This window comes from Engystomops pustulosus, chromosome 7 (assembly GCF_040894005.1).
Source record: "Engystomops pustulosus chromosome 7, aEngPut4.maternal, whole genome shotgun sequence".
NCBI lineage: Eukaryota > Metazoa > Chordata > Amphibia > Anura > Leptodactylidae > Engystomops > Engystomops pustulosus.
In genome coordinates, this window is record NC_092417.1 from 10,485,041 (window position 1) to 10,504,526 (window position 19,486).

Sequence of the window (19,486 nt, forward strand, 5' to 3'; positions counted from 1 at the left end):
TATACCGGCTGTACATATATCATTATATACAGGAGATCCCCAGGTTATACCGGCTGTACATATATCATTATATACAGGAGATCCTCAGGTTATACCGGCTGTACATATATCATTATATACAGGAGATCCCCAGGTTATACCGGCTGTACATATATCATTATATACAGGAGATCCCCAGGTTATACCGGCTGTACATATATCATTATATACAGGAGATCTCCAGGTTATACCAGCTGTACATATATCATTATATACAGGAGATCCCCAGGTTATACCGGCTGTACATATATCACTATATACAGGAGATCCCCAGGTTATACCGGCTGTACATATATCACTATATAGAGGGGATCCCCAGGTTATACCGGCTGTACATATATCATTTTATACAGGAGATCCTCAGGTTATACCGGCTGTACATATATCATTATATACAGGAGATCCCCAGGTTATACCGGCTGTACATATATCACTATATAGAGGGGATCCCCAGGTTATACCGGCTGTACATATATCATTATATACAGGAGATCCTCAGGTTATACCGGCTGTACATATATCATTATATACAGGAGATCTCCAGGTTATACCGTCTGTACATATATCATTATATACAGGAGATCCCCAGGTTATACCAGCTGTACATATATCATTATATACAGGAGATCTCCAGGTTATACCAGCTGTACATATATCATTATATACAGGAGATCCCCAGGTTATACCGGCTGTACATATATCATTATATGCAGGAGATCCCCAGGTTATACCGGCTGTACATATATCATTATATACAGGAGATCTCCAGGTTATACCAGCTGTACATATATCATTATATACAGGAGATCCCCAGGTTATACCGGCTGTACATATATCATTATATACAGGAGATCCCCAGGTTATACCTGCTGTACATATATCATTATATACAGGAGATCCCCAGGTTATACCAGCTGTACATATATCATTATATACAGGAGATCCCCAGGTTATACCGGCTGTACATACATCATTATATACAGGAGATCCCCAGGTTATACCAGCTGTATATATATCAATATATACAGGAGATCCCCAGGTTATACCGGCTGTACATATATCATTATATACAGGAGATCCCCAGGTTATACCAGCTGTACATATACATTATATACAGGGGATCCCCAGGTTATACCGGCTGTATATATATCATTATATACAGGAGATCCCCAGGTTATACCGGCTGTACATATATCATTATATACAGGAGATCCCCAGGTTATACCAGCTGTACATATACATTATATACAGGAGATCCCCAGGTTATACCGGCTGTACATATATCATTATATACAGGAGATCCCCAGGTTATACCAGCTGTGCATATATCATTATATACAGGAGATCCCCAGGTTATACCAGCTGTATATATATCAATATATACAGGAGATCCCCAGGTTATACCGGCTGTACATATATCATTATATACAGGAGATCCCCAGGTTATACCGGCTGTACATATATCACTATATAGAGGGGATCCCCAGGTTATACCGGCTGTACATATATCATTATATACAGGAGATCCCCAGGTTATACCGGGTACATATATCATTATATACAGGAGATCCCCAGGTTATACCAGCTGTACATATATCATTATATACAGGGGATCCCCAGGTTATACCGGCTGTACATATATCATTATATACAGGAGATCCCCAGGTTATACCAGCTGTACATATATCACTATATACAGGAGATCCCCAGGTTATACCAGCTGTACATATATCATTATATACAGGAGATCCCCAGGTTATACCGGCTGTACATATATCATTATATACAGGAGATCCCCAGGTTATACCGGCTGTACATATATCATTATATACAGGAGATCCCCAGGTTATACCGGCTGTACATATATCATTATATACAGGAGATCCCCAGGTTATACCGGCTGTACATATATCATTATATACAGGAGATCCCCAGGTTATACCGGCTGTACATATATCATTATATACAGGAGATCCCCAGGTTATACCAGCTGTACATATATCATTATATACAGGAGATCCCCAGGTTATACCGGCTGTACATATATCATTATATACAGGAGATTCCCAGGTTATACCAGCTGTACATATATCATTATATACAGGAGATCCACAGGTTATACCGGCTGTACATATATCATTATATACAGGAGATCCCCAGGTTATACCAGCTGTACATATATCATTATATACAGGAGATCCCCAGGTTATACCGGCTGTACATATATCATTATATACAGGAGATCCCCAGGTTATACCAGCTGTACATATATCATTATATACAGGAGATCCCCAGGTTATACCGGCTGTACATATATCATTATATACAGGAGATCCCCAGGTTATACCGGCTGTACATATATCATTATATACAGGAGATCCCCAGGTTATACCGGCTGTACATATATCATTATATACAGGAGATCCCCAGGTTATACCAGCTGTACATATATCATTATATACAGGAGATCCCCAGGTTATACCGGCTGTACATATATCATTATATACAGGAGATCCCCAGGTTATACCGGTTGTACATATATCATTATATACAGGAGATCCCCAGCTTATACCGGCTGTACATATATCATTATATACAGGAGATCCCCAGGTTATACCGGCTGTACATATATCATTATATACAGGAGATCCCCAGGTTATACCGGCTGTACATATATCATTATATACAGGAGATCCCCAGGTTATACCGGCTGTACATATATCATTATATACAGGAGATCCCCAGGTTATACCGGCTGTACATATATCATTATATACAGGAGATCCCCAGGTTATACCGGCTGTACATATATCATTATATACAGGAGATCTCCAGGTTATACCAGCTGTACATATATCATTATATACAGGAGATCCCCAGGTTATACCGGCTGTACATATATCATTATATACAGGAGATCTCCAGGTTATACCGGCTATACATATATCATTATATACAGGAGATCCCCAGGTTATACCGGCTGTACATATATCATTATATACAGGAGATCCCCAGGTTATACCGGCTGTACATATATCATTATATACAGGAGATCCCCAGGTTATACCGGCGCGCTCTATATACACACCAGGCCTTGTGAATGGCGTACGCCGTCCTTGTCTCTCGTCCTTCCTGGCGGCTGATGTTCTTCGCTGCGTTCACCACTTGTTGCGCTGTGGCGTAATCCTTCAGTGACCACTCGTGGACTGCGATCTCTCCATACTGGAGGACACCTACCTGTAAGCAGACATCTCATGAACATGACCCCGGTATACCTACCTCCTATAAGCCCCTCCCCCCTGTACCCTGGTTGTGTTGTGTGGTCAGACCCCTCCTCAGTTCCGGGTGAGATTTCTGATGACTCGTGTACAGACGTGTGCGGTTTTTTATGCTTTGTTGTTACTTTGTAGCATTATGCAGCGATCAGCGTCTGGTGTTATATATAAAGAGATGGGAAACCACACAGGAAGCGCTGAGCCCCGGGGAGGGGGGACGCGCTGAGGAGTCAGCGACTAAACACTAGCGACATTCACCATGCCAGGGATTAAAGGGACGGGACAGGAACAATCCACGTCTTACTACACTGAGGGGATTGTTTTGTGATTCCGCCTCGACCTTTAAAAAAATCTTTGTGATGGGAGATTAAAGTTTATGAATTTTTCACATTTTTCTTCCACTAGGGGGCGCTAGTGTTCCACTGAAATGTTGAAATGTCCCTCTTACTTTAAGACTGACTTATTTTTGGATGTTTTATGACAAATGTGTAAATCCTTGTAGACAGAATAGACATAAAAAAAAAAATTAAAAGTAAGAAAAAAAAACAGTATTTGACCTGGATCTGGTCTGGACCAATGAAAAACTTGCTGAGAATGTTGCTGAGGAAGTTCTGCACCTCGTACCAGGGGTAGATGCTGTTCGACCCGTCCAGGAGGATGACAATGTCCAGGTAGGTGGAGCATCCTGGGGCAAAAAAACGGTATCACAATATCACATGGTGCCCCTCCTCCATAATGCTGTGCCCCAAGATGTATATACACACACATACAGGTACCCAAAAGTACATGGCACATCTAAGTGGGTGCACCTCCCTGTACCCCTAAATCATGACATAAACCCAACCTTAACCCCATTATAGGCTTAAACATACAAGGTTCAGCCCTTCAGTATGTGTCCCTGGTGGTCTAGGGCAGTGACAGAGCTAACGGCGTTATATCTAGAGCAGTGATGAGTTCAAGGTGATGTAGAGTAGTGTTGGATCAATATCCCTGGTGGTCTAGGTCAGAGAAATTACAATGTCTGCCTGCAAGAGGAAAGTGATGGGGTCAATGTAAGTATCCTTGAGGGTCTAGAGTAGTTTGGGGTTTATGTCAGCATCCCTGGTGGTCTATGAGAGTGATGATGATAATGCAAGTATCTCTGATAGTCTGAAGTAGTGTTGAGGTCAATATCCCCGGTGTTCTCGGGTAGTAATAGAATAATCTTTACATCACTGGTGTTCTAAGAAAGTGGTGGGGATAATGTAAGTATATCTGGTGGTCTAGGAGAGTGGTGGGGATAATGTAAGTATCTCTGGTGGTCTAAGAAAGTGGTGGGGATAATGTAAGTATCTCTGGTGGTGTAGGAGAGTGGTGGGGATAATGTAAGTATCTCTGGTGGTGTAGGAGAGTGGTGGGGATAATGTAAGTATCTCTGGTGGTCTAGGAGAGTGGTGGGAATAATGTAAGTATCTCTGGTGGTCTAGGAGAGTGGTGGGGATAATGTAAGTATCTCTGGTGGTCTAGGAGAGTGGTGGGGATAATGTAAGTATCTCTGGTGGTCTAGGAGAGTGGTGGGGATAATGTAAGTATCTCTGGTGGTCTAGGAGAGTGGTGGGGATAATGTAAGTATCTCTGGTGGTCTAGGAGAGTGGTGGGGATAATGTAATATCTCTGGTGGTCTAGGAGAGTGGTGGGGATAATGTAAGTATCTCTGGGGGTCTAGGAGAGTGGTGGGGATAATGTAAGTATCTCTGGGGGTCTAGGTGAGTGGTGGGGATAATGTAAGTATCTCCGGTGGTCTAGGAGAGTGGTGGGGATAATGTAAGTATCTCTGGTGGTCTAGGAGAGTGGTGGGGATAATGTAAGTATCTCTGGTGGTCTAGGAGAGTGCTGGGGATAATGTAATATCTCTGGTGAGTGGTGGGGATAATGTAAGTATCTCTGGTGGTCTAGGAGAGTGGTGGGGATAATGTAAGTATCTCTGGTGGTCTAGGAGAGTGCTGGGGATAATGTAATATCTCTGGTGAGTGGTGGGGATAATGTAAGTATCTCTGGTGGTCTAGGAGAGTGGTGGGGATAATGTAAGTATATCTGGTGGTCTAGGAGAGTGGTGGGGATAATGTAAGTATCTCTGGTGGTCTAGGAGAGTGCTGGGGATAATGTAAGTATCTCTGGTGAGTGGTGGGGATAATGTAAGTATCTCTAGTGGTCTAGGAGAGTGGTGGGGATAATGTAAGTATATCTGGTGGTCTAGGAGAGTGGTGGGGATAATGTAAGTATCTCTGGTGGTCTAGGAGAGTGGTGGGGATAATGTAAGTATCTCTGGTGGTCTAGGAGAGTGGTGGGGATAATGTAAGTATATCTGGTGGTCTAGGAGAGTGGTGGGGATAATGTAAGTATATCTGGTGGTCTAGGAGAGTGGTGGGGATAATGTAAGTATCTCTGGTGGTCTAGGAGAGTGGTGGGGATAATGTAAGTATCTCTGGTGGTCTAGGAGAGTGGTGGGGATAATGTAAGTATCTCTGGTGGTCTAGGAGAGTGGTGGGGATAATGTAAGTATCTCCGGTGGTCTAGGAGAGTGGTGGGGATAGTGTCATATCTCTGGTGGTCTAGGAGAGTGCTGGGGATAATGTAAGTATCTCTGGTGGTCTAGGAGAGTGCTGGGGATAATGTAAGTATCTCTGGTGGTCTAGGAGAGTGGTGGGGATAATGTAAGTATATCTGGTGGTCTAGGAGAGTTTTGGGGATAATGTAAGTATCTCTGGTGGTGTAGGAGAGTGGTGGGGATAATATAAGTATCTCTGGTGGTCTAGGAGAGTGGTGGGGATAATGTAAGTATCTCTGGTGGTCTAGGAGAGTGGTGGGGATAATATAAGTATCTCTGGCGGTCTAGGAGAGTGGTGGGGATAATATAAGTATCTCTGGTGGTCTAGGAGAGTGGTGGGGATAATGTAAGTATCTCTGGTGGTCTAGGAGAGTGGTGGGGATAATATAAGTATCTCTGGTGGTCTAGGAGAGTGGTGGGGATAATGTAAGTATCTCTGGTGGTCTAGGAGAGTGGTGGGGATAATATAAGTATCTCTGGTGGTCTAGGAGAGTGGTGGGGATAATATAAGTATCTCTGGTGGTCTAGGAGAGTGGTGGGGATAATATAAGTATCTCTGGTGGTCTAGGAGAGTGGTGGGGATAATGTAAGTATCTCTGGTGGTCTAGGAGAGTGGTGGGGATAATGTAAGTATCTCTGGTGGTCTAGGAGAGTGGTGGGGATAATGTAAGTATCTCTGGTGGTCTAGGAGAGTGGTGGGGATAATATAAGTATCTCTGGTGGTCTAGGAGAGTGGTGGGGATAATGTAAGTATCTCTGGTGGTCTAGGAGAGTGGTGGGGATAATGTAAGTATCTCTGGTGGTCTAGGAGAGTGGTGGGGATAATACAAGTATATCTGGTGGTCTAGGAGAGTGGTGGGGATAATGTAAGTATCTCTGGTGGTCTAGGAGAGTGGTGGGTACTGCTCCTTACGACCCCCAGCCATTATTCAGACTGCTCCCAGAACACCCCAGATAGACCCCTCCATAAACCCCAGACAGACCCCTCCCTAAACCCACCCCTCTAACACAGGCTCCTCCCCAAATTTGATGAAAGATTTCCTTTTAACAAGAAATCTGAAGTGGAGACTAAGCTAAATGATGGTCTAAGATCTTTACATATCCATTAAAACATCACATATGATTTATGAGACCTGGACCCTAAGACAAGACCCCACAAACCAAACTCAAGATGGAACCTCATGAAAAGACACCATGTACCTATTGATCACGAAACTAGGAAACACTCAGATCTAGCTGTTCCCCAAATACTCCAGCCAGTCCCCCGTTACCATGAATCCAGCACAATGTAAGGACTCACTCTGTGCTGTGGGTGCGATTGTCCCTGTGGGTCTGAAGGTTTTATCGACGCTGGCGCAGATGCCGGTGCTGTACATGGAGGTGCCACATTCCTGGGACCAGAGAGGAGCACAGGCCTGAGGAGAGACAGAGCATAGAGATCACCCCAAAATCTGATAGAGATGATGGGTCGTGATAATAATCCAAAGTGGTGACCTCCTCACCAATCCATCAGCCAAACACTACCGAAAGATTCATGTGATGGATGGATCTTGTTGGTTGAACCTAAGACTGAGGAGGGTACCGAACCACGGACCTATGGCATTATTCCCACCTACCACCAGCTTTACTACTGGATCAGAGTCCTGCTTCCTGGGAGTAATGTTCAACGTTTCAATTCTTTATATCATTGGCCAGGTCATTTGCAACCTTGAGACCCAAGAACATGACTGTGCCTACTCTACAAAACTCTGCTTCCTCCTCCGACTTGTTGACCTGATGTGGGCTGTTGACTCAGACCAGAGCGGATGTCTTACCTGCCTGGTGCGCGGCAGTCACAAGACGCTTGTTTTGGCTCAAGACGTCAGCAACTCCTGGTCCGGGAGACCACAAATATGCCTTCGACCCCATCCCCCCCTCCCAAAATTGTTCCTGCCATTAACACCTGACAGACCAGAGCTAGAAACACATGTCAGAGAGAACACTGACCCAGAACCAGGGGGAAAGTGAAAATGATATGGTGGCTCGAAAGCTTGGTCAAAGGGGGCATCTCCACCAGAGTGTCCACCATTCTGCCCCAATACTAGTGGTATGTTGATGGCCCACTACATGAGGTCCTTCTGCAAGAATATGAATTATATCCAGATATTTTTCCAAAAATTTGATAAATATATCAGGACGAGACAGAGATGAGGCTTGTGCAGGTTCTAGATCACTATCTCCTGATATCTACCCTTGTTTTAGTGGATAGAACCACAGAAGAAGGATCTCCACCATAACCGCTGTCATGTCCCCCCAGGTCCTTCTCCATTTCTTGGTTGGCTGTGTACTAGTAATCAGATTTTCATGAAATTAGCTGAAGGATTCTGGGAACTTAAGAGGGGCAGCACTTTCTTATCTGACTGACCTAAATGCTGTCTCACCACCGTTAGGCTTCAGATGGTCAACACTAGGGTCTCCACAGTTTTCTAATAAGTCACACGACCTACCTCAGGGACTTACCACAAAACCACCTTGTGTGTCCTGGGTCAGAGACATCCCGAAATGCATGTTATTCATCTGCTTGGAGACATTGCGGAGGGCGAGATCTCCTTGAGTGGGTTCACATCCGACCAATGGGGCGAGGATGATGGTGGAGATGCCGGTGTTGGTGATGGGGGTGAAATATGGAAATGAGTGAATCCCTTATTATCATAAGCAGGACCATATGGAACCTATATACTATATATATCTGTTAAAGGGAAGGCTAGGAGGAAGCCAACATGGCCGCACCTCAGCTCCCAGCAGCATGAAGGGAAACACTCACCTAAGTTGATCTTGGCGCATGAGGAATTGACATGAGATCCAACAGTGCATTTATATACATCTCCCTGCCGGGTGTCCTCAGGTCCAGCCCACGGCGCCCCCACCAGGATCCTGCAGGAATAGACAGAGTTACCCTTATAGTGATCTCCAACTCTAGAGATGTCCTGCCTGGTACCATAGGATTAGATACACAGCTCAGCAGTCAGTATCACACAGGATAGGATTAGATACACAGCTCAGCAGTCAGTATCACACAGGATAGGATGAGATACACAGCTCAGCAGTATCACACAGGATAAAATTAGATACACAGCTCAGAAGACAGTATCACACAGGATAAGATTAGATACACAGCTCAGAAGACAGTATCACACAGGATAAGATTAGATACACAGCTCAGAAGACAGTATCACACAGGATAGGGTTAGATACACAGCTCAGAAGACAGTATCACACAGGATAGGGTTAGATACACAGCTCAGCAGTCAGTATCACACAGGATAGGGTTAGATACACAGCTCAGCAGTCAGTATCACACAGGATAGGGTTAGATACACAGCTCAGCAGTCAGTATCACACAGGATAGGGTTAGATACACAGCTCAGCAGTCAGTATCACACAGGATAGGGTTAGATACACAGCTCAGCAGTCAGTATCACACAGGATGGGATTAGATACACAGCTCAGCAGTCAGTATCACACAGGATGGGATTAGATACACAGCTCAGCAGTCAGTATCACACAGGATAGGATTAGATACACAGCTCAGCAGGCAGTATCACACAGGATAGGATTAGATACACAGCTCAGCAGTCAGTATCACACAGGATAGGATTAGATACACAGCTTAGCAGTCAGTATCACACAGGATGGGATTAGATACACAGCTCAGCAGACAGTATCACACAGGATAGGATTAGATACACCGCTCAGCAGACAGTATCACACAGGATAGGATTAGATACACAGCTTAGCAGACAGTATCACACATGGTGGGATTAGATACACAGCTCAGCAGACAGTATCACACAGGATAGGATTAGATACACAGCTCAGCAGTATCACACAGGATAAGATTAGATACACAGCTCAGCAGTATCACACAGGATAAGATTAGATACACAGCTCAGCAGTATCACACAGGATAAGATTAGATACACAGCTCAGCAGTATCACACAGGATAGGGTTAGATACACAGCTCAGCAGTCAGTATCACACAGGATGGGATTAGATACACAGCTCAGCAGACAGTATCACACAGGATAGGGTTAGATACACAGCTCAGCAGTCAGTATCACACAGGATAGGGTTAGATACACAGCTCAGCAGTCAGTATCACACAGGATGGGATTAGATACACAGCTCAGCAGACAGTATCACACAGGATAGGATTAGATACACCGCTCAGCAGACAGTATCACACATGATAGGATTAGATACATGGATCAGCAGACAGTATCACACAGGAGAGGATTAGATACACAGCTCAGCAGTCAGTATCACACAGGATGGGATTAGATACACAGCTCAGCAGACAGTATCACACAGGATAGGATTAGATACACCGCTCAGCAGACAGTATCACACAGGATAGGATTAGATACACAGCTAAGCAGACAGTATCACACAGGGTAGGATTAGATACACAGCTCAGCAGGCAGTATCACACAGGATGGGATTAGATACACAGCTCAGCAGACTGTATCACACATGATGTATCTCCAGGGGGACATGTAACATGTTCCTGGCTAACCACTTCCTCCCACCTTCCTCTGTTGTTGCGGCTGTGATTCTCATTTATCAAGAAGGAGATGGAGAAAACAGGGAGAGCGAGCGGAGAACAAAAAACATCATCTGAGAACTGAGGAGAACCGTGTACACATGTACTCTACATACTGTATACACGTCCTCTACATATATACATATACTGTGCACACATGTACTTTACATATATACATATACTGTGCACACATGTACTCTACATATATACATATACCGTGCACACATGTCCTCTACATATATACATATACCGTGCACACATGTCCTCTACATATATACATATACCGTGCATACCTGTACTCTACATGTATACATATACCGTGCATACCTGTACTCTACATGTATACATATACCGTGCACACATGTCCTCTACATATATACATATACCGTGCACACATGTACTTTACATATATACATATACCGTGCACACATGTCCTCTACATATATACATATACCATGCACACATGTCCTCTACTTATATACATATACTGTGCACACATGTACTTTACATATATACATATACAGTGCACACATGTCCTCTACATATATACATATACTGTGCACACATGTACTTTACATATATACATATACAGTGCACACATGTCCTCTACATATATACATATACTGTGCACACATGTACTTTACATATATACATATACAGTGCACACATGTCCTCTACATATATACATATACTGTGCACACATGTACTTTACATATATACATATACTGTGCACACATGTACTTTACATATACATATATAGCATACACATGTACTCTACATACTGTATACACATGTACTCTACATATACAGTGTACACATGTACTCTACATACTGTATATACATACACACACACACACAGATTCTATATATACCATGTGCACATATTCAATGACAATACATATCTGGTTGCTGCTCCTGTGCTGCAGAGCTGACAATCTATTCTCTCTCTGCCATTATATATACACTCTATATAGCATGTTGCTGCCCCTAGGCTGCAGAGCTGACAATCTATTCACTCTCTGCCAGTATATATACACTCTATATAGCATGTCGCTGCCACTAGGCTGCAGAGCTGACAATCTATTCACTCTCTGCCAGTACACTCACCGGCCACTTTATTAGGTACACCATGCTAGTAACGGGTTGGACCCCCTTTTGCCTTCAGAACTGCCTCAATTCTTCGTGGCATAGATACAACAAGGTGCTGGAAGCTCCTCAGAGATTTTGCTCCATATTGACATGATGGCATCACACAGTTGCCGCAGATTTGTCGGCTGCACATCCATGATGCGAATCTCCCGTTCCACCACATCCCAAAGATGCTCTATTGGATTGAGATCTGGTGACTGTGGAGCCATTTGTGTCCAGTGACCTCATTGTCATGTTCAAGAAACCAGTCTGAGATGATTCCAGCTTTATGACATGGCGCATTATCCTGCTGAAAGTAGCCATCAGATGTTACAGGGTACATTGTGCTCATAAAGGGATGGACATGGTCAGCAACAATACTCAGGTAGGCTGTGGCGTTGTACCAAGGGGCCCAAAGACACCATGACACCACCACCACCAGCCTGACCCGCTGATACAAGGCAGGATGGATCCATGACACCCCCACCACCAGCCTGACCCGCTGATACAAGGCAGGATGGATCCATGACACCACCACCACCAGCCTGAGCCGCTGATACAAGGCAGGATGGATCCATGACACCACCACCACCAGCCTGAGCCGCTGATACAAGGCAGGATGGATCCATGACACCACCACCACCAGCCTGACCCGCTGATACAAGGCAGGATGGATCCATGACACCCCCACCACCAGCCTGAGCCGCTGATACAAGGCAGGATGGATCCATGACACCACCACCAGCCTGACCCGCTGATACAAGGCAGGATGGATCCATGCTTTCATGTTGTTGACGCCAAATTCTGACCCTACCATCCGAATGTCGCAGCAGAAATCGAGACTCATCAGACCAGGCAACGTTTTTCCAATCTTCTACTGTCCAATTTCGATGAGCTTGTGCAAATTGTAGCCTCAGTTTCCTGTTCTTAGCTGAAAGGAGTGGCACCCGGTGTGGTCTTCTGCTGCTGTAGCCCATCTGCCTCAAAGTTGGACGTACTGTGCGTTCAGAGATGCTCTTCTGCCTACCTTGGTTGTAACGGGTGGCGATTTGAGTCACTGTTGCCTTTCTATCAGCTCGAACCAGTCTGCCCATTCTCCTCTGACCTCTGGCATCAACAAGGCATTTCCGCCCACAGAACTGCCGCTCACTGGATGTTTTTTCTTTTTCGGACCATTCTCTGTAAACCCTAGAGATGGTTGTGCGTGAAAATCCCAGTAGATCAGCAGTTTCTGAAATACTCAGACCAGCCCTTCTGGCACCAACAACCATGCCACGTTCAAAGGCCACAAATCACCTTTCTTCCCCATACTGATGCTCGGTGTGAACTGCAGGAGATTGTCTTGACCATGTCTACATGCCTAAATGCACTGAGTTGCCGCCATGTGATTGGCTGATTAGAAATTAAGTGTTAACGAGCAGTTGGACAGGTGTACCTAATAAAGTGGCCGGTGAGTGTATACACTCTATATATCATGTCGCTGCCCCTAGGCTGCAGAGCTGACAATCTATTTCTCTGCCAGTATATATACACTCTATATAGCATGTCGCTGCCCCTAGGCTGCAGAGCTGACAATCTATTCTCTCTCTGCCATTATATATACACTTTTTATATCATGTTGCTGCCCCTAGGCTGCAGAGCTGACAATCTATTCTCTCTCTGCCAGTATATATACACTCTATATATCATGTCGCTGCCCTTGGCTGCAGAGCTGGCAATCTATTCTCTCTCTGTCTGCGTAGATATATAAATACTGTTTCCGCACTCTTCCATCTGGATAAGACATTTTCGGGGGCAGATATGAGGCGCTTGTGTTCCCCCGTCTTTCACATGAACATGTAACATGACCTAGAAAAGTACAATATCAGACCCCAGCTCCTGGAGAGACCCCCGCTTCCTATAGGTGGGTTATAGGATGTGACCCTATTAACCCTTCCACATCTGGATGTCATTTAGGCTCCTGTGAGAGTCGGAGGATGATGATGATGATGACTGCCCTGATTGTCACACGTCCAGGGATAGGAAAATGTGACTGCGCGGCCACCACATCATCAGCTGCCGGGAAGTGACCCTGGACTCTCCAACCCCACTCTTAAAGGGACACAGACAGGGGTGTAATGATCATCACACTTTCTTTGCCTTTTATGATCCCAATTGTGTGCAGGTCCTGTAATTGCACAAGGACCTGCAGAGACGAGGTCAATGGACGATGTGAGGACCTCTGTGTTCTCCTCCCCCCACTAGTCGGATTAAATACACAATACGGAGACAGGATGTGGAGAAGGAAGCATTTTGGAAAGTTTTGTGTACCTGGAGTCAACTCTATATCCATATGTGCAGGACCTGTAGTCACATGACCGTGTATGTGTAGGAGCTGTAGAAGCATGACTATATCTATGCAGGACCTGTTACTCTTGAAGGACCTGTGGTCACATCAGCACATCCACAGGTCCGATTACTGTATAAAAATGTCTCATCAGATAAATACATGCCTGCACAACCTGTCATCAGATGACCATATGAGTGCAGGTCCTCGCATCACATGACTATCTCAGGGCAGGACCTCCCATCACATGACCATATGAGTGCAGGTCCTCGCATCACATGACCATCTCAGGGCAGGACCTCCCATCACATGACCATATCATTGCAGGACCTCCCATCACATGACCATATCATTGCAGGACCTCCCATCACATGACCAGTAGGCGTTGGGCTTGGCATATTTTCATTTCTATAGCAGTCCCTGCTTGTTCATGGTCTTGTCTCTGGGAGATGTAGTGTGCTGGTAGTAGAGGGAGGCCTGTGTCTTGTAACTCACCATTTTTCACCGTCTGCTTCATGCTGGAGAACCTTGTATCCAAACTGAGCGTCCGCCGGACCCCGGAAAACCTGCGGCCTCTTAGCATCAATATTAAATGAAAGAACAAAACCTGCAATAGAAGAAAATTATAGATTATATAAACTCTCCAGTATGTGTGATACAGTCTGCTAAACCGTGTATCTAATCCTAATGTGTGATACAGTCTGCTGAGCTGTGTATCTAATCCTAATGTGTGACACCATCTGCTAATCCGTGTATCTAATCCTAATGTGTGATACCATCTGCTAAACCATGTATCTAATCCTAATGTGTGATACCGTCTGCTAAACCGTGTATCTAATCCTAATGTGTGATACAGTCTGCTAAACCGTGTATCTAATCCTAATGTGTGATACAGTCTGCTAAACCGTGTATCTAATCCTAATGTGTGATAACGTCTGCTAAACCACGTATCTAATCCTAATGTGTGATACAGCCTGCTAAACCACGTATCTAATCCTAATGTGTGATACTGTCTGCTAAACCGTTTATCTAATCCTAATGTGTGATACTGTCTGCTAAACCATGTATCTAATCCTGCCATGTGTGATACCACATCCCCTACATTGATTATTGAATAGATAATATTTCCTTATAAAATATTGCAGTATATTGCAGCACTTCCCCTTTAAGAGTGACACCTGCAGTGTGTACAGGGCGTAGGTTGAGCCCCACACAGGGACCCTCTGTCCTGGCTCTATGGTCTGTAAGATGCGACTAATGACTCCGGGTGGAGCCGGCACTGCAGGCCGCAGTGGACACAGGAGGATTGTACAACACGTGGCTGACAACAGCGAGACTGCACGTGTAATTTAAAGGGGAAGTGCCTCTGTATCCAGACACATCTGTGGCTTCACTGTCTATAAGAGTCGGTGCGACGGGTGATGATCTACTACAGTTATATCACAAATCAGCCACAAAATTGGTGATGACAAAAAGGCCAAAACAAACACACGAAACGCAGCAACCAATCACAGCGCAGCTTCCATTCTCTATTCTGGTTTTGAAGAATGAGAGCTGCGCTATGACTGGTTGCTATGCATAACAGAGAGACCAGGTCACATTTCTATCATTTTTATGAAAATAATTAAGTATTTTTATAGAAATCTGACAGATTTCCAGATATTTTGGGTTATCTAATGAAATCCAGTGCCATCTCAGTCCCTCTGGGTGTCTGTGGAGGAGCAGGGGGTGTTTATTTTGGGTTGGGGGCTGATTTACAGGTTGCGCACATTGTTATTAAAATTCCTTGTGTTTCTCAAAATGGTAAATTACAGCTCAGAGACGTCTAAATACACCCTGGAGCGTCTATATATACACCCGCCACCCACACCCCGGGACACCGCGCTAAGGGGCTGCTCTATGTGGGGGCCGCAGACAATGGCCAGTAATAGGACGGTCACTGGGGTCAGGGAGGGGATGTGACCCAATCCTGAACCCCCAAACAGGGCGAGCTGAGCCCCCCCAGGAGGGCAACACTTATAGGGGGCTCAATGTTTATTTCATTCACCCTCATAAATGATTCCATGGGGAAGACACAAAATTATGTAGTAAATAGGTGATGGAGGAGATAATATCCTGGGATTATGAGGGGGGAAACAATATGGAGACGATAAAGCAGCTCAGACCATGAGGTAATATGAGGTGATGTCCAAGCAGTCAGAATCTCAGTTGTTCAGTCTTTATAGTGATAAGAAATGTAAACCACCCTGGACCCATGAGAGGGACAACACCGGACCGACACCGGACTCATAAGAGCAATGACATAGGAACCATGTGAGTAGGCACAGGAGTTACTGCACTGGACCCCCTAGAGGGACTGAACTGGACCCTCAAGAGGGAGTGAAGTGGACCCTCAAGAGGGACTGAACTGGACCCCCAAGCGGAACTGAACTGGACCCCCAAGAGTGGCTGTACTGTCTGGGCCCACAAGAGTTACTGTCCTGGACCCCCAGAGGGACTGCACTGGACCCCCAAGAGGGACTACACTGGACCCCCTACAGTGATTGTACTGTCCTGACCCACAAGAGTGACTGCACTGGGAAAAATTACTAAAGACAGTGGACCCACATGAAACCCACAAGAGCAATATCACAGAACTTACAAGTACATCATAACGAAACTTAAAGGAGCGAAAACACTGGAGCACACGAGTGACAACACCGGACTCACGAATACACCATAACCAGACCAGATCCACAAGAGTGACAATACTGGAACACAAGAACAACACCAGACCCAAAAAAGTGACAACACTGGACCCACAAGAACAACGACGGTGGACTCACAATAGAGACAACACTGAAACACAAGAAACTTCAGACTCAAGAAAAAACTCTGGACCGTCAGAGTGAAAACACAGAACCAACAACACTGGACCCACAAGAACAACGATGCTTGACTCACAACCGAGCCATAATCAGACTTACAAGAGTGAAAACACCAGACCCAGGTGAGAAGAGTCACGGCCCCAGGTAAGGAGAGTCATGGCCCCAGTTGAGGAGAGTCATGGACCCAGGTGAGGACAGTCATGAACCCAGGTTTGGATAGTAACGGACCCAGGTGAGGAGAGTCATGGACCCAGGTTTGGATAGTAACGGACTCAGGTGAGGAGAGTCATGGACCCAGGTGAGGAGAGGCATGGACCCAGGTGAGGAGAGTCATGGACCCAGTTGAGGAGAGGCAAGGACCCAGGTTTGGATAGTAACGGACCCAGGTGAGGAGAGTCATGGACCCAGGTGAGGAGAGGCATGGACCCAGGTGAGGAGAGGCATGGACCCAGGTGAGGAGAGGCATGGACCCAGGTGAGGAGAGGCATGGACCCAGGTGAGGAGAGGCATGGACCCAGGTTTGGATAGTAACGGACCCAGGTGAGGAGAGGCATGGACCCAGGTGAGGAGAGGCATGGACCCAGGTGAGGAGAGGCATGGACCCAGGTGAGGAGAGGCATGGACCCAGGTGAGGAGAGGCATGGACCCAGGTAAGGAGAGGCATGGACCCAGGTGAGGAGAGTCATGGACCCAGGTGAGGAGAGTCATGGAGCCAGGTGAGGAGAGGCATGGACCCAGGTGAGGAGAGTCATGGACCCAGGTTTGGATAGTAACGGACCCAGGTGAGGAGAGTCATGGACCCAGGTGAGGAGAGTCATGGAGCCAGGTGAGGAGAGTCATGGTCCCAGGTGAGGAGAGTCATGGAGCCAGGTGAGGAGAGTCATGGACCCAGGTGAGGAGAGTCATGGAGCCAGGTGAGGAGAGGCATGGACCCAGGTGAGGAGAGTCATGGACCCAGGTTTGGATAGTAACGGACCCAGGTGAGGAGAGGCATGGACCCAGGTGAGGAGAGTCATGGACCCAGGTGAGGAGAGTCATGGAGCCAGGTGAGGAGAGTCATGGTCCCAGGTGAGGAGAGTCATGGAGCCAGGTGAGGGGAGTCATGGACCTAGGTTAGGACAGTAACGGATCCAGTGTAGAACAGTCATGGACTCAGGTGAGGAGAGTCATGGCCCCAGGTTTGGATAGTAGTGGACCCAGGTGAGTGGAGTCATGGTCCCAGGTGAGGAGAGTCATGGAGCCAGGTGAGGAGAGTCATGGAGCCAGGTGAGGGGAGTAATGGACCTAGGTGAGGAGAGTCATGGCCCCAGGTGAGTGACATGCCGCAGGTGTGGGGCGCATGAGTTGCCAGGGTGCAGCACTCACCTTGTGGGAGCAGGAGAGGCAGCAGGAGGATGAGGGCTCCGTTATTCTCCATGATCACAGCTCAGGCGATGGGGAGGAAGCGAGTGCCCGGAATTTGGGATGGAGATGGGTGTTCCCCCGGCCACAGGCTGAAAGCTCGCTCTGTCCTCAGCCTCTGCCTCTCCTGCCTCTTTCATTGGCAGCTAAAAATAATCCTGGCTTTACTTGGACCGGGCTGCCTGTAGAGTCAGGGGCAGCTGCCCGGGGGCGTGGAGACATGGAGCGGCCACCCAGCAGAGGTGGAAACTGCCCCAAGCCACAGAGACGTGGAAAGAAGGGTCAAGGTGCAGGCAGGTTGTGGGGGCTGCACATCTGCTGCACGTCAGGGGTCCGCACTCAGCATCCCTTCTCCTCCAACCACAGCTTTCCCAAATTTCCCAATGAAGTTTTAAAGGGAAGTTGACAGCAGTGCTGCAGCCAGTGTTCTGTGTTGTCCCTGGAGATGTGTAATCAGACCATTGTCTATGTTATTAGTAGCAGCAGGACTGTGAAATATGGAATTTTATCCCAGGATCGGGCTGGGGCATGTCCTCACACTGCTGTGCTCTCTGCAGCCAGTGTTGGGTATTGTCCCCGGAGATCTGTGTATGTTATTAGTAGCAGCTGGGCTGTGATATATGGATTTATATTAGAGCATTGGGGAGGTGTCCTCACACTGCTGTGCTCTTAGGTCTATTCATTTACCTGCTGGCCTCTCTGTTGAATGACTTCTTTATTATCCAACCAGCTGAGAATAGAGGGGAAAGGCTATGGAGCTGTTTAATGCACAGAGCACAGCAGTGTGAGGAAGGAAATTGATGTTTTAGTAGCACCCAACTTTCTCAGACTCCTGAATGGAAGATGTGACTATTCATAATGCATTATGAGAAAGCGATCTAACTTTTAAATGATAAAATTAGATTATTTCATTATATCATTCGTAAGATTCCTTATTTTGGAATTTAAGAAGGCAGTGGATTAGCTTCTATGACTCCAATATTGGTTATCACCCAGCTTTTCCACACACCTGAATGAAATGCGTAAATATTTATGAAGTTTTAAGAAAAAAGAGCAGCATAATCATGTTGCACAATTTAGGAAAGCTGGGTGATATTTCTAGGACGCCAATATCAGTAATCACCCAGCTTTCCCAGACTCCTAAATGGAAGACTTGAGTATTTATGACATTTTAATGTAAAGAGCAGCACCTGGGTTGACAATTTCTAAGATTCTAGGAAAGCTGGGTAATAGCTTCTGTAACAGTTCAATCAGTTAGTACCCAGCTTTCCCAGACTTCT

The 19,486-nt window shown here is 45.9% G+C and overlaps 1 protein-coding gene across 1 annotated transcript in view; it reads right to left on the reverse strand.

Annotated features, from left to right (window-relative positions):
* Positions 1 to 18,405, reverse strand: part of ITGA10 (integrin subunit alpha 10) — a 34,722-nt gene extending 16,317 nt beyond the window's left edge. Inside the window, exons 1-7 of the mRNA XM_072116300.1 lie at positions 18,171 to 18,405; positions 14,434 to 14,545; positions 8,705 to 8,814; positions 8,401 to 8,489; positions 7,202 to 7,316; positions 3,872 to 3,999; positions 3,128 to 3,276 (exon numbers count right to left, since the gene is read on the reverse strand). Coding sequence (XP_071972401.1) covers positions 3,128 to 3,276; positions 3,872 to 3,999; positions 7,202 to 7,316; positions 8,401 to 8,489; positions 8,705 to 8,814; positions 14,434 to 14,545; positions 18,171 to 18,222 — 755 coding nt within the window. The 5' untranslated portion in view covers positions 18,223 to 18,405. The remainder of the gene's footprint in view (positions 1 to 3,127; positions 3,277 to 3,871; positions 4,000 to 7,201; positions 7,317 to 8,400; positions 8,490 to 8,704; positions 8,815 to 14,433; positions 14,546 to 18,170) is intronic.
* Between the last annotated feature and the right edge of the window lie 1,081 nt (positions 18,406 to 19,486).